The sequence below is a fragment of the Callospermophilus lateralis genome, chromosome 6 (assembly GCF_048772815.1).
Source record: "Callospermophilus lateralis isolate mCalLat2 chromosome 6, mCalLat2.hap1, whole genome shotgun sequence".
Classification (NCBI taxonomy): domain Eukaryota; kingdom Metazoa; phylum Chordata; class Mammalia; order Rodentia; family Sciuridae; genus Callospermophilus; species Callospermophilus lateralis.
In genome coordinates, this window is record NC_135310.1 from 36,720,957 (window position 1) to 36,737,349 (window position 16,393).

General features: G+C 34.0%; 1 protein-coding gene across 1 annotated transcript in view; it reads right to left on the reverse strand.

Annotated features, from left to right (window-relative positions):
• Positions 1–16,393, reverse strand: part of Lama2 (laminin subunit alpha 2) — a 566,319-nt gene that overhangs the window by 160,906 nt on the left and 389,020 nt on the right. Inside the window, exon 30 of the mRNA XM_076858266.2 lies at positions 4,245–4,369. Within this exon, the coding sequence (XP_076714381.2) occupies positions 4,245–4,369 (125 nt within the window). The remainder of the gene's footprint in view (positions 1–4,244; positions 4,370–16,393) is intronic.

Below are 16,393 nucleotides of genomic sequence, written 5' to 3' on the forward strand. Positions count from 1 at the left end.
TGTCTTCTTATTTCTCTCACACTCCACATAAATTTAATCTGTAAATATCACTGGTGCTACAATCGGAAATATCACTGCATTGTCCTGAACCAGCTTACCCCTTGCCTTTGGAAGACTTTTTTGCTTTCTGTGTCTTTAAATTTCTTCTTCTTCTTCTTCTTCTTCTTTTTTTTTTTTTTAGCTGTACCTAACACAATACCTTTATTTGTTTATTTACTTACTTATTTATTTATGTGGCGCTGAGGATCAAATCCAGTGCCTCACACATGTAAGGCAGTCACTCTACCACTGAGCAACAACCCCAGACCCTGACTTCTGTATCTTTAGTTACCCATTGGAGCTTGCTGATTTCATCATTGCCACTCTCTTACTCATTTTCTCTACTCCTTCCCTGCTGACCTCTGCTGTCTGCTGTGCATGGGTCAGAGGGATCTGTCTCTGTGCCTGGGCATTTGCTTTACCTCTGGCTGGATGCTCTTCTTGCAAATATTCAAATGGTTTGCTCCATTGTTTCATTTGAATCTCTGCATAAACCCCATCTTTCTGTAGAGGTCACTGACCACCCTAGTACTGTAGTCACTTTATATTCACCGAGGCTGCTTTATTTTTCATGACAGTATTTGTCACCACCTGACATTACATTATCTATCAATTTACTTATTGTCTTACTTATGAAAAATGTAAGATCAGGGAGAGCAGGAAACTTGGACTATTCTGCTCACCTATCAATTCCCAGCATGAAGAACCATATCTGGCATTGAGTTGAACCATCATTAAATATTTGTAGAATGAAGGGGGAAACACAATAGTATCTTTACCTTCAGTGAGATTACAAATGTATATCAGATGGACATATACAAATACAGGACAGAACATATGTGTCTCTCTTATTCAGGATGTCAAGATGCAGCACTTACTACTTAGTGTTTAATTTCTGAAAGCCCTTTTGATTGAAGCAAAGATATGAGGTAAAATGCATTAGTAGTAAATGAAAGTTCAAAGAACATGCTCTGCTGTTCTGTGGGGGAGGTGGCATTTGAACTGGGTCTTTAAGAATGGATTAGATTCCACAGGAATCATCTCAGGGAACAGCAAGGACAAGGACTGTTGAGCATGTTCAGAAAAGGGCAGGAATCTCCAGACTTGGCATCATGAGAAAAGGAACAGAGGTCACTGAGCCTGGAATGGTGAGTCAGTGACCGATCTCCATGCCTTCCTACCCCTTGCTTGTCACTCAGCTATACAAATCGAAGGCACTAAAGTGAGAAATCGCAACCCACCCCACATGTACCTGGAATCTTTTTTGATATATTGGGAAGAAGTGCCTCTCTTCTTTGCCCTGGCTGATTTCTGTCTTTTGCCTTTTAGTCCTTCTTTTCTCATCATATGTAGATATTTGAATTAGACTACACGTTCCAGGCTTTAGGTGATGGGTATTAGTGGGTCATGAAATCAGCTTAGTGGCTTTTGACTAAAACTTTTCCAAAAATGTGAGATAATAAAATGAAATAAATGGTTGGGCATACAATATATCTTTTTGAGTATCTGCACACGTGTCTTTGAATACTAGGCTAAGATATTAAAAAAAAAGTATTTCTCACAGTGATTTGATCAAGAAAGTTTGAAAGGCATTGGAATAAGCCACTTTCACTTGGTATTATGATTCTTTTAGGGTCCTTTGCATAGAGATTATACTTAAGTTACATAAATAATATACACTAAAAATAAAACAAATGAAAATGTACCATTGAATTGATTGTTCTAACCAACCAAAGTAATATTTTTCTTGTTATTATGAAATTCGACATTTCTTAAAACTTCAAATTCAAGCCCTTGTGTCTTCATGACTACTTCCATTCTTGCTGCTGGTTCATCTGCCACCACACTGAAGGTATCTCATATGAGGTTGCAGCACTGGGTGTTTGTTGATTGATATTCCTGATTCCCTTGCTGTCCAGGACAACTGCCTGGATTTTTGTTTCCCTGCCTGTTCCTGTCTTGCCTCCCCATTTTCTTTAGTGATTCCCCACAAAGGAAGTCCTGTCTTTGCTTCTCTCCATGTGTTCTCCAGGGATACTATTAGCCAGGGCAATCTTGTCTGACAAACTCATTTATTAACATATTTCTTCCTTCATCTGCTCCTGTAATTTTCAGATTCCTATTTCTTACAGCTATTTGCATATTTCCATTCACACAGACCCTTGACATCAATTTAAACCTATTTAAACTATAAATGGCCTTTCTTCTGTAGCACCTCTCTCCCAATTTTCCTATTTCAATTCATAGTTCCACCATTTGGGGGTCAACCTGGCTAAAGTCTTCAGCCTTCAACTCCTTTCTAGACCTCATTCCTCACATGGAGTTATCAATTCTGCAGACCTATGTTTAACAATTTTCTCATATTCATCCCTTGTCTCCATTCTTGTTACTGTTCTAATCATCTTTTGTTCAGGTTAGTGCATTAGCCCTCTAATTGGTCTCACCGCTTTTCTTCTTTTGCCTGTTTCAATTCATTATGCTTAATTCTCTCATAATAGTCTTCCTCAAATGTGGCTCTGATCATATTAACCTTTTCTTAAAAATAAAAACTTACAGTTTTTCATAATATATAAAATTAAAAGTAATTTCTATAGTGGTATTTGAGAATTTCTATAATATGGCCTCCATTTTCTTATTTTTTTTCATCTGTAATCATGAAATTCTATCCAAATTTCATGCTCCAAACTCTATTACTTACTAGCTTTTCAATATGCCTTGCACACTGTGTTTTCTAGGCTTCTGCTCATATAATTTCCTACCATTCCCAACAGTAAAATCCCTTCAGTCTACTATTGATGATCTCTTACACAATGGCTACTTCTTTTAATATGTTCTTGAAACTCCCCCAAATAATTACAGTGTTTTAAGCTTTTAAATTCTCTTAACATTTAAGTTGATGTCTCTTAAGACACATGTTTAATAAGGAGCAACCCCAAGAGATGGTAGCTTCTCCTTTATAGTCCCTGTAGCTTTTCTTATAGTGTATCCAAACAGGGAAAAATTAATTAACTATTGATTATTTTTTCTAATTCAAATGGTTCACATTTTAAGAAACAAGGGAATAAACAGCATCCCCTTATTTAAATATGAGTATAAGAGGGAGATTAGGAAAAGGGAAAGCAGAATAATATTATGTTTCATATACCTACCAGTTCCTGCTTGTATGAAAATAAGATTATGCATATTATCCTCATCAGTAGCCAATGTATCCCAAAGTTTATATTTAACACCCTAAAAAGGCCTGAAATTATGGTCAACAAGGAAGAGAAGTTTTCAGAAGAAAAGGAAACAAGTTATACAAAAATGTTTTCAGAATATGCCTAAAGTTGAAAATGTAGAAGCAAAGCAAACAGGCCCAGGTGGCATGGCAGCCACTTGGAATCGCTCTGTATCTGTTTTATGCTAGAGGCCAAGTGTCCAGAATTCTAATTCTGAACAAACTGATATACCTTTCTTTTTTTTCACAACCAAATTCTTAAAGAAAAACTATGAAGTGAACACTGAAGTATATTAATCACTTACAGTATAGATTGTCTTAGCAAAAGGATAAATTAAAATACCCAGGGGTTTCATCAATCTATAAACCAAAGCAGCATGTTCAGACAGCATCGAAATAAGATATTCCAGCATTTTTTTTCCCCTTAGCTATGTTTCCATGGTACCAAGCTCAGACCATCTTAACAGAAGGGGTGCTGTGATTCTGGCAGACATGGACTTTTTTTGGGGAGAGGAGCATATCAATAAGTTGCCCTGCTTTCATTGTGAAATTTTTCAATTGTTTCCTTGATAATTAATTTCCAGTCTTAAATTTATCGCACAAAAAGAATGGAAACAGCCACAAAAGTGATATAGTATGCAGTCAAGCTATCCTTCATAGCTGAATTAATGGCAGAACTATATGCAAACACTAGAAATGTATATTTATACAACTACGCATATTTGTATATATGCCAATTTATTTTATAAGCAGAAATCATATTAATATTGGTACTTACATTTTAATTAATTATTATACACTGGAACAGTGTTTTAAAGGACAAATGAGCCATAGAGTGTATATACCAACATTTTTCATGATTTTATGATTAGGAATATTTGTCTTGAGATTTTCATCTACATGGAAAAACAGTCAAATCTTAGACAGCCCATGTGCTAGACAGATGGCATTACTGATTGGGAAATATGGCTGTATTTCTCAATCTTACTTGTTGCTGGGAGAAATCAGAGGGCAAGCACATTGCTGACAGTCATTTGGCAATCCCTTGACAATGCCGTAGTATCCAAGAGCACACCGTTCACAGAAATCACCAGTAGTGTGATGCTGACAATTCTGCAATAAAGGGAAAGGGATAAAACATTTATTTTTAATTAAATGAGAGTTAGAATGTAATTTATTGTACAGCTCCACCCCTATGAGTGTGTGTGTCTATGAACACACAAACACAGACACACACACACACACACACACACACACACACACACAGAGTCTATCATTAATAGGAAACTCAGTTTTTGATATATTTTAAAGAAACTTTTATTTGAGAAACTAATACCATGCAATTTTAGCTAAACTAGTGATAAGTATTTTTTTTCCTACATCAATTTCTGTGTACATTTTTCTTTCACTCTAAATTGAGGTATGGAATCACAAAAATCTCTAGAATTTATTTTATCACCTAGTCATTTAAATTTCTTAGTTTTTAGATCTACAAGGTTCTGAAAAATTTATTAAAAATAATGGGACATTGGCACATGCCCATCATTGGAATTTTGAAGCCAAAACAAGATAGAAAACCTAAATGTTTTAAGAGGGAACAAGGGAAAAAAAAGATCAGCTTTGTAACTGCATTTAAGAATGCTGTGATTGGAAAAAAATCTTCACCACATGCACCTCAGATAGAGCACAAGTCTCTAGAATATATAAATAACTCATAAAATTCAACAGCAAAAAACCAAAAAAACTCAATCAATAAATGGTCTAAGGAAATGAACAGATACTTCACAGAAGAAATAAAATCAATCAATATATAAAAAAAATTTTCCACATCTCTAGCAATTAGAGAAATGCAAATCAAAACTAAGATTTTATTTCACTCTAGTCAGAATAGCAATTATCAAGAATACAAACAACAATAAGTGTTGGTGAGGATACGGGGGAAAAGGTATAATCATACATTGCTGGTGGGATTGCAAATTGGTGCAGCCAATCTGGAAAGCAGTATGGAGATTCCTTGGAAAACTGGGAATGGAACTACCATTTGACCCAGATAATATAGTGATAATCTACATCAATATTTATAGCAGCTCAATTCACAATAACTAAACTTTGGAACCAACCTAGATGCCCTTCAGTAGACAAATGGATAAAGATATTGTGATATATATATATATATATATATATATATATATATATATATATATACACACACACACACACACACACACACACACACACGCTATATGCAACGAAATATGACTCACTCATAAAAAATAAAATTATGGCATTTGCTGGTAAATGGATGGAACTGGAACTGGAGACTATCATGGTTAGTAACATAAGCCAATCCCAAAACCAAAGGCCAAATGTTCTCTCTTATATGTGGATGCTAACACAAAATAAAGGGTGTGGGAGAACTGAATTAGACAAAGGGGAATGAAGGAAAGAGAGGGGGGATAGGAATAGAAAAGACAGTAGAATAAATCAGACATAACTTTCCTAAGTTCATAAATGAATACACAACTAGTGAAACTTCATATCATGTACAACCACAAGAATGGGATCCTAAAAAAAAAAAAAAAGAAGAAGAAGAAGAAAGAATGCTGCACTGGGCACAGTGACATACTCCTGTATTTCCAGTGACATGGGAGGCTGAGGCAAGAAGGATTGCAAGTCCAAGGCCAGCCTCAGAAACTTAGCTAGGCCCTAAGCAACTTAGTGAGACTTTGCCTCAAATAATAATAATAAAAAAAATTAAAAAGGGGAAAAGGCTACAGATGTAGCTCAGAGATTAACTGCCCTTGTATTAAATCTCCAATACTATAAATAAATAAATAAAAATAAAAATAAAAAAGCTATTTGTCTGTTACTCAGCAAACATGGTGGTTCTTTATAATAGAAATGATTCAATTTGAGACCAAGTACTTTGGGTCAATATTTTCTTTTTTTGTGTTTGCATAATAAAGGAATTAGGGTGATATGCTCTAAGACACCTCTATAAGGAAAAGACAAGTTTCAGACTACTGCGTAAATAGCTTTGAAATTAAAATCTTCCCCAAACAGAATTATATTTAACACAGAACAATCATTCCTGCAACAAGTGCTTCAAGGTACTAAACTAGGCATTGGGAGAATCAAGTGAGGGAAAAAAGAGAAAAGAACATCTTTCTCACTTTAGGAAACGAGTTTAAAAACAATGGCAAATAATAAACATGGAAACAAAAATGTAATAATGAATGTTGTTTAGAGAAAAGGATTTATTTTGATTTGGAGTTGAGAAAAAATAAGAAATAAAGGGAATTTGAAGTTGGATTTTAGCTTTCTTTTTAAAGAGGATTTGAAGTGGTTGGAAGTGATTTATTTCTTACAAACATTATAAAAAGAAAAGTTGAGAAGCAACAAAGTCAGCAACCAAATAGATGTACATGGTCTCCTGATCAACTCAGCTGGAGCCACAGAGCTGTCTGCAGGCTGTATATTGAACTTGGATGACATCCGTCTGCTGGGCTCTTTGTTTCAATCAATCATGAAGAATGTATTTATTTTTTCATCTGTCTTCTAATGACAAACAATGTTTGGTACATGATGTGTAGTCTTTCATGACAAACACTAACTGAAGTCACTTCCACCAAAAACACTGCTGTGGAATTTTAATTTTTTAAAAAAAATTTTAGAGCTTTTAATACTAATTTTGAGAGATTCTGTTATTCTATGCAGTAAAAGCATGACATTAATTTTAGACCACAACTAGCCTTTTACATTTTCGGTGTGATACCTGAAAATATATTGTGTCATTTGAAGATACATTTTACAACTAATGTAAAATGGACCCAGTTGCACAATATGACAGGAAGAAATCTCAGTTCTGTTTCCACTTTACCCTTAGGAGATGATAGCCTCCTATTTTCAGAGAAAAGAAAGTCCTCAATTTGGTGCTCCCTCAGTGTCCTTCCAAACTATTCACTATTTTGCCTGCATGTTTTTCCATCCCTTTGACATTGATTCTGTCTGCAGGGAAGTGGTGTTTTGTTCTTTGCTTAAATCTACTTTCCTTCTAAACTTGTTTCCTTGCTCTGCCTCCGAATTTTCTCCAGCGTCTTCATTTTCTCCTTAGTTGGCTTTTACCCATTAATATTTGAAGTTGGTCATGACTTTCCTATCTTAAAAAAATAAAATCTGTGGGGTCCCAAATCCCTTGATAACTTCCGTTCAATCTTTGATAAGCTTTCAAAGCACATTGTTTACACTCCTCATTTCTATTTCTTCATCTTGCTCCCATGTACCCATTAAATAGCCTTCTCATCTCACCACTGAAACAATTTCAGGCTCACGTAAAGATCTTAGTTCCTAAACTGAAATTGACTGACACTAGTGCTAGTATACGAATTCTACAGCATCTGATGTTTCTGGCCACTCTGCCTTGGAAAGTCTCTCTTCTATAATCTCTTTAAAGAGTACAGTGTTGTTTTTTCCTTCTACTTCTATGGCTACTCTTTCTTATTCTCCTTCATGGACTCTTCCCTTTCTATTGTGAAAGGCCAATTTCTTTGACTCTAGATTTGGCTCTCATTTGTTTTATTCCTATATATTCAACATTGGTGGTTTCATCCATTACCATGACTTTAGTTATCTATGTGCCCCAAACTATATTTTATATGTTCACTATGTATATCTCCAATGAGTGCTAGACTTATGTGTTTAATTGCTTCTTGGATAAATCTCAATGCACAACACAAAAGCACCTGGAATTTGAAACATCAATAATTAAGTTTATCTCTCTTTCAACCTACTATGAACTTGTGATTCATAGTTAATTTGGGGTCACTGTCATCCACTCATTTGCCCAGGTCCACAATTTAGAGTCTTCTCTTTTCCCAGATACTTATTTGTTTGCTGTTTCATAATTGTATTTTTCTGTTTCTTATTTCCTTGTTGTTACTGCATTTGTCTGGCCATTGTCATCTTTTACCTGTATTATTAGAATAAACTCTTTGCTAGAAGTCCTATTTCTCCTCTAGAGATTTTCCCACACTACAATCAGAGTGATTATTCCATACAACATATCAAACCATGCCCATCCCATGCTTGAAAGCCTATGCTTGGTACTCACTGTTGTCAAAATGAACTGTAAATACCTACACATGGCAAAGAAGACTTTCATAATCTGGTCTTCTTTGTCCTCCAGTCTTACCTCTAGCCATTGTTCCCTTTGCACACTCTACTATTCATATGAGACCATCTGAAACTCTCAATTATGTGCTGCTCTCTCTTTCACGGCTAGGACTTCTCATTTACAAATCCCTTACTATGGAATGCTTTTTTCTCTGCTCACCAGACTAGCATTTACTCATTTCTGTTTTCACTACAAATATAATTTTCTCTGATAAACATTCGTTGATGTCATAAATCTGGTTTAACTGCTCATTCTAGTTTACCACAGTGAATAAAACAGCATAGGCATTCCATGGTTATTTTGACTTACTGAATTAATCAATCATGTTCAAGTTAGTATAAAAGCAACTGCTCAGACTTACGGGAAAAAAATGTTTTTTTTTTTTTTTTTGTTTTTGTTTTTTTTTTTTTGGTACTGGGGATTGAACTCGGGGGCACTTGACCACTATACCACATCCTCAGCCCTATTATGTATTTTATTTAGAGACAGGGTCTCCATGAGTTGCTTAGTGTCTCACTTTTGCTGAGGCTGGCTTTGAACTCTCGATCCTCCTGCCTCAGCCTCCTGAGCCATTGGGATTATAGTTGTGTGCCACTGTGCCCAGCAAGAAAAACCAAGTTTTAAGTTTAGTATCTGCAGAAAAATTGGTTAGAAAGGTAAAATGATTTGTTATATTTTAAAATTAATTTTAGGCCATAATCTTCTTTTCAACCACCCAAAGGAACCACCATATTTTAGCAATAAAATAGCCATTTCACATTTAATTGTAGCATTGTAAGAGATAATGGCTCCTAGATAAAATAATTATATGAATTTCAATCTCAAATCATTCAGCAAGGTGACAAATGATGAATAAATATTAACTATGGAGTGTTTTAAGAACATATTTTATAGTTATAAGAATTAATGTGTGCCAAAAATACATGAAATCTCTAACAATAAATTTTCAGTATTTTACATTTGTAATGAAATCATTGCATAATAAATCATTTTATGTAACCTAAATATAACATTAATAACTAAATCAAAATACTTAAAATAGAATTATCATTACTAAAAATGCAGAGATTCAAAATATGTCATTGTTTTACTTATGCCTGCAACTTTATACAATTTCTTTATAGAGCAAGCCAGTATTTAAATCTCTGGATAGTCAATCTTACACAGGGTTGCTGACATACTATATTTGGTTAAGTGAATCAAATGTCCCGGATACATCCACCAACACAGCACATAAATCATTATGCTATTTTTGAAACTTTTTGACATAGTCCTTTCATATTACTTTCCTATATGCTTTGAAATAGAGTTTGTAATATTTTCTCTTATATAGAAATTAGCCTTTTAGGAAGCATTTATATGCTCTGAACATCTAATGAGAAATTTAATTATATTCTCAAGAGTGATATATATTAGAATCTTTTCAATGATAGATTAGAATATATGAGATTTTGAAGTTTTTTTCTGAATCATGGAAAACTGGTGTTATATATTTCTTCCACTACTTCAAATGAATATAACATTAATATAGTATTTTAGACCTAGGGTAAGAAGTTACTTAATCTAATCTTCTTTCTTATAGGAATACCTTCTACACTTTCTTTGAGATGCATGAATTCTTATAAGGCTGTCCCTTTTATCTTGCAAAACCATAAGCTATGAAGTTTTACTTTATGCCATCTGAAAATTTGTTTCACTCTAATTTTCAGGCAGTGATCCAAATTCTGCCTCTATAGCTATGCAGATTACGTCTAATTCCCATTTCCCAGGAAAGGTACTCAGATATCTAAGAATATTATTACTTCTTAAATCTTTTTTTTTCAAGTTAAATATTTAACTATCCAAGCTACTCAGAGTTTCTTTTAAAAGATAGTAGATTATAAGTCTCTAGCTGTGACTTAGAAACATATTGAGTGTTATTCCTTCCTTGATTTGGATCTTGTACAAATAGTAATGCTTCGTATGAATCACAATCTAATAAGAATCCCTTTTATCACATGCATTGATATTATATGCTATTTCCTTGGTTGTTTTTTAAAACACTAGAAAATACACTCCTGGTAGGCAAGGTTTATGCAGTGCATATCTTTAAATCCCAGCCAGCCATAAGGTGGGCATATTGGAAATAATTATTCACACAGGCCATAAGAATGAATGGACAAATGAACTCAATTCAAACCCTTTTGTATTAATTTCATGGTGTCAGTTATGAGTCACAGTTCCACCTGTCAGGATCTTTTTCTACCGTCCAATGAATTAGATAACTCTTCCAGCTCTATGTCATTTGAATATTTCATAGATCTTATCCAATTCATTAATAAATATTTTGAATACAACACAGTTAAACATAAACTTCATGCCTTATTGTTGGAGACATCTCTAGAACTTACTTTGGGTTACATATTTTAGCAACCCATTAGCTGGTTGACATCCAGTACATGTTTTCAGTCTTGTTAATGAGGATACCATGAAACATTCCATCAAAGGCCCAAACTAGTGTTTGAATCATAGATGTCGACCTTACTATTTTTAACTTAAGCAAATTATTTAACTTCTCTCATCAGTTCATCAATTATAAAGTAAGAAATGATCCTGTTCATATTATAAGAATAAATTAGAAAATCTGTGATAGTGGGGTGGACACATGGTAGCTATTAATGCTTTTCTGAATTTGAGAAATATTGTATCATGTTGTCAGAGAAATTTAGTATTGTATGGAGATTCAGGAGACCACGGTCTCAGGTATTTTTTATATATTGTAACCCTAGCAATTAGTTTGAAGTATGTTATTTTTAATGAATTTATTCTGATTCCTCCTTAGTCTGCACTTTTTTTCTATAATTGATATATACTAGTTTAATAAATCACGTATTTGCTTGTTTTATTGCAGATCAAATAAGTCTGTTTCCTACATTTTTCTTTCCTTTATAAAACTGAAAAGTATTTCACTGCTTTATCTTGTGATATATTTCATATACTTAGGATTTCTCAAATTTTTTCATATATGGCCCTTGATTACTTTTACATAGTCTAAGATATAATTCACCTGGGTATTTTAAATCAAACTCATTTAATTAACTAAGTGTACATTTTCTCTTTCTCAGTTTGGATTTGAAAACTGATTCCAATACTTCTTGGTCAAGGCTAATAGGTTGCTTGAATTTCCTCAGTCTTAATTTTTAGAACTGAAACAAGATACTAATAATATCTATTTTGGCAAAATTGTTACACAGATTACAAAAGGTTTGCAATGTACCTTAAACACAGTAGATTCCAGTTAAAAATATATTTACTAAAGAGAGAGATAATATTTTATTCCCAGATATCAATGGTATTTCAGGCAATGGAGCAGTTCAATGATGAAGATTTTATTCTTTTTTTAAAAAAATAAGAATTAGGTAGAGTGAAAATTAAATTGCCACAAGCAATTATACCTTTACAATGTTATTTGAGCTAGCTGAAGCTTCAATATTCTCATGTGAAAAACAGAATTAATCATGACCACTGGGTTTAGTGATAGCTAATAAATAAGACTATCCATCCATCTATCCATCCATCCATGTGACTCCCTGTGTGTGTGTGTGTGTGTGTGTGTGTGTGCACGCATACCAATTAGTGTTAACTCACTTGTCTCTTCCTCTTCCCTTCCCTTTGTTTGGGATTCAACAACACATTGGTTTTACTCTTCCATTTTTTAAAAATTTCCTGGGCAGCAGTATTGTGGTATTAATGATATAGAATACTGTTGAAGGTACAGGATTTTTTAAAGCCTAGGGTGAGCAACCATACTTCTTGCAAGTGTCACTAGGCATTATGAAAAACATAATTACAGAGGGAAATATTTAACCTATATAATTCTCAATAGCTATATTTCTTTTCCACTCTGTTTTTGAAGGGAACAAAACACAAAAAGATAAGTGAGTTTCCCATCTGCAAATATCATCACATGGAAGACTGAAGATTGATATTATCTGAATGTTTTTGTGTCCTTTCCAAATTCCTACAATGGAATCCTAACCCTGAATGTGACAGTACTAGGAAGTGGAACCTTGAGAGGTCATTAGGTCATTAGGGTGGAACCCTCATGCTGGGATTAGTGCCCTTACAAAGAGACTCCAGAGAGTGAACTAGCTCCTCCCACCATGAAGTACAAAGAAAGCCAGCATCACATGTGACCAGGAAATGGGTCGTTATAAGAAATCAAATTTTTTCGTACCTCCATCTTGAACTTCCAAGTCTCTAGAACTGTGAAAAACAAATATATGCCTAATTTATGCTATGTTGTTGGCCCAAACAACTGAGACAGTGAGAAAAAAATCCAAAATATTTTTTTTTATAGTTTTTGATTGTCAACTGATTGATTCTGAAATTGTAAATGGTGACAATGTGGTCATCATCATTATCATCACTATTGTTTTTATGGTGCTTACCATGTGCTGAGTAATAGCCTAAGAACTTTATTGAGTATTTCATAGCCTTTACAAAAACTATATAAGTAAGTACTATTATTATTTTTTTTTAATAAATCGGGAAACTCAGGCCCTACTTAAGTTAAAGAAATTAACTTTAGGCTCACATGGCCTTTGAGGGGTGAAGCTAGGATTCAGTCAAGGCAGTTTGACTTCAGAGTCCACTTTGCCACTCTGCCAAAGCAGAGGGTACATTATGTAATGGACATGATACTAAACTGCAATCCATATTCTACACAAAAGAAAATCAGCATGCTTCAGTATCCTCAGTTACAACATGGGAGTTATAATAGCCATTTCCTATTTGCCTCACGGGTCTGTTTCAAAGATAAATAAAGTTGTCTAAATTCAAAAGTTGTAAGTTCCCTGAAGGAAAATATAAAAATTCAGAGCAGAACAATTTATACTAGCTGTGTATGTTTGATGGAAGTATTTATTTATTTTTTACTTCACCTAGGGATTTCTCAGAAAATAGAACTGCATTGAGGATTCCTAAGGAACAAATATAGCAATGATAGCCAAGTGGCCAAAAGGACTGCATAAAGATAGTAACTTTTATTTTAACAGAAATAAAATTAAGGTATATTCTTTATGAATTTTTATAAATTAATCATATGAAGCTAACTTAACCCTGCTAAAAATGTCAGTAAAATTGCATGACAATTATGCATTTAATTTTCACTTATGAAGGTATAAGTTAACCTATTTCCCCCATATTATGTATTGATCTTAAAGACAAGTAGTAGAGAAAGAATATTACACCAAAACCAAATAGTAATTATTTCAGGAATTCAAGGATAGTTAATTAGTTATTCATAAATCAACCATCTGCTTACTGTGAAAAAACTACCTATTTCTCTTCACTCCCTCCCCTTCCTCCCCAAGTAAGCTTGTATTAAATTTCAATATCTTACACCGATTGAGAGAAAAAAAGTTAAAGAAGCCATGTTAAAAAGATACTCTCTTTACATGACAAGGAATATTTTTCTTAAATGAACCACTGGCATCATATGGTACAAGATGTGAGACATTCATATGTGATGTGAGATAAGGAATAAAATAGGGAGTTGATTATTTTTCTATTTAACGTTTTCTGGAAGAATTTGACAATGAAAAATATAAAATTATTATAACATATAGTTTCTGGTAAGAAAAAATAATTATAATTATTGAAAAATAATATAAGTATAAAATTAGTAAAATGACCAAGTGAAAGATTATAGAACTAAAATAAAAGTGGGTGAACATCAAACACATGTTAAAAAACATTTTATCAATAATGACCAGTAATAAATGTACTACATTGAAACAAAAAATCTAATGTTTAGTATTGAAATAAAAGCGTATAACATATACAAATAATTTTAGTATATAAAATGTATAATTTACATAGACAATATTAAAAGTACACTATGAGACATAAAATGTTTGAATTGAGTATTAGATCACTGGGTTGAGGGAGAATAAATAATATAATAATCTTTACAAATTGGTTAATTGCAATTGCAATCAAAATTCTAGTAACATTTTTTTAGAGCATGGATTGAAACAATGAAGAAAAATGTAGTTGAAAAAAATATATGAGTATTTATTTAATAAACATGGAAGAAAGGACAATGATAAAGGGCCTTGAGAGGCCCTACAGATGTCTCTTAGCTGGAACTTGGAAGAGACACAGCCAGTGAAGTGAGAGAACGGCAGAGATGAGGTATCCTCCATGGGGGCCTCATAACCCAATTCAAAAACAAGAGCCTTGATTGCTTGTATATTATAAGTTACTCTGCCATGTTGTTAATCATAAATTTATATATATATATATATATATAACAAAATTGATAATCCTTAAATATATTTTAACATGGGAGAAATAGGTTTTATGTACTCAGATACCATGAAATATTAAGGAGAAAAGAAAGCACTAATAAATAAAATTTCTTTACATTAACATATACTTGAAGATTCCTTCCCTATACCACAATAAATTTTTGAAGTGTTAAACAGTGGATCTCATATAGTAAATAAACTGTATTAAATTATAGAAATCCTGGTAAACACTATGGGCTCCTAAATACATACTGAACGCCACAGCACTGAGTGACATCACCCTGAAGATGAGTGTAATTCAGGCCAATTGCCCAAGGACTGAGTCCCCAGAATCCTGGGCTGCACAGAGAGGGAAGCACAGGGGGCTGAGACGTAGCCTTCTGGAGTTTGACAATAATTTTCTCAAAACATTATGGCAGAGAAGCTAACCAAACAGAGAACTTCAAGAAGTGGGTGACTGCCAGTGGTAAACAAGGCTAACAGATCAAGTAGATGAGATCACCATGGCTGAGCATTAGTTAGGCACTATGGTATAGTGGTGGAGATGAAAGCCAGGTTTTAGTAATTAAGAGAGAATGAACAGAGAGAAACTGTAGGCAGAGATGACTCTTCATAGATGGAAGGGAAGAAGGAAGTTATAGCTAGAAGGAAAGCAAGAGTCAAAAGAATTTGTATTACATTTTAGGTGACAATATAAGAGGAAAAAGAGATTGGCAGGAGTGATGTCCTTGAGTGGGAGACATGTGAGATATTGAATGTGGAAGACTCAATTTTTTTTCCTAGAAAGAACAACTGATCCAAAGTATGGAAAAGAGACTGAATAATAGAGCACAGATGCAAAGATGTTGGTGTCTGAGGTGGTAGGAGCACATGTTCCTTCCATTCTGATTGCTTCTAATTTCTCAAATAAGAAGCAGCACTGATAACGGAGAATTAAGAGGTGGGAGAAGAGGTTTGGACTTGAATAGGGAAGAGAAGATATGAACTTGTCTTTTAGGAATGTCCATTAGAGAAAAGTGCCTGGACTGCAGGGTAGCACAGAGGGTCCATTTGAAGAGAGTGATCATGAGCTTAAACTGAGAATAAAGGGCAGTTGTCTGTTTTTCTACAGCCACACTTGGCTTTGAAGGTGCAGGTGTAGTAGATAGAGAGTAGGATTCAACCACTGAGAGAGCAGCAAAAAATGAACATTGTAAGCAGTAATGCTAATATTATACTGGTTAAAAACATGGAAGAGATAGGGTATAAGTATCAATGATGAGCTTTGAAATGTTGAAGTATTAAGAAGTGAACTGGAGAGAAAACCGATGGCTAAGAAATAGTAGGGTCCTTAAAATGGAGACTTCAGAGGTACATGGAACTAACAGTTAAGGATATAAAAGAAAAAATAACCAAGAATTATGATAGGATAGTGCTGAAGATAATGAAAATGATAGAGGAAAAATCTTCAGGGAACAGCGTAGCTTATCCCAGGATTAGAAGGCAACTTTAATAAGCAAGTGTAATTGGCAAGAGATGGGGACATGAGATTCACAGCAAGTTGGTCATGTGGAAGAGAAAAGGAGCAGGATATAAGACCATCAGTGAGGGCCACAGACCCCTGCCTTACCTTCAGACTTAGGAATGAAAAGAGAGAAAACAATGGCTCCTACTTAAGAGAGCTAGCAGCAG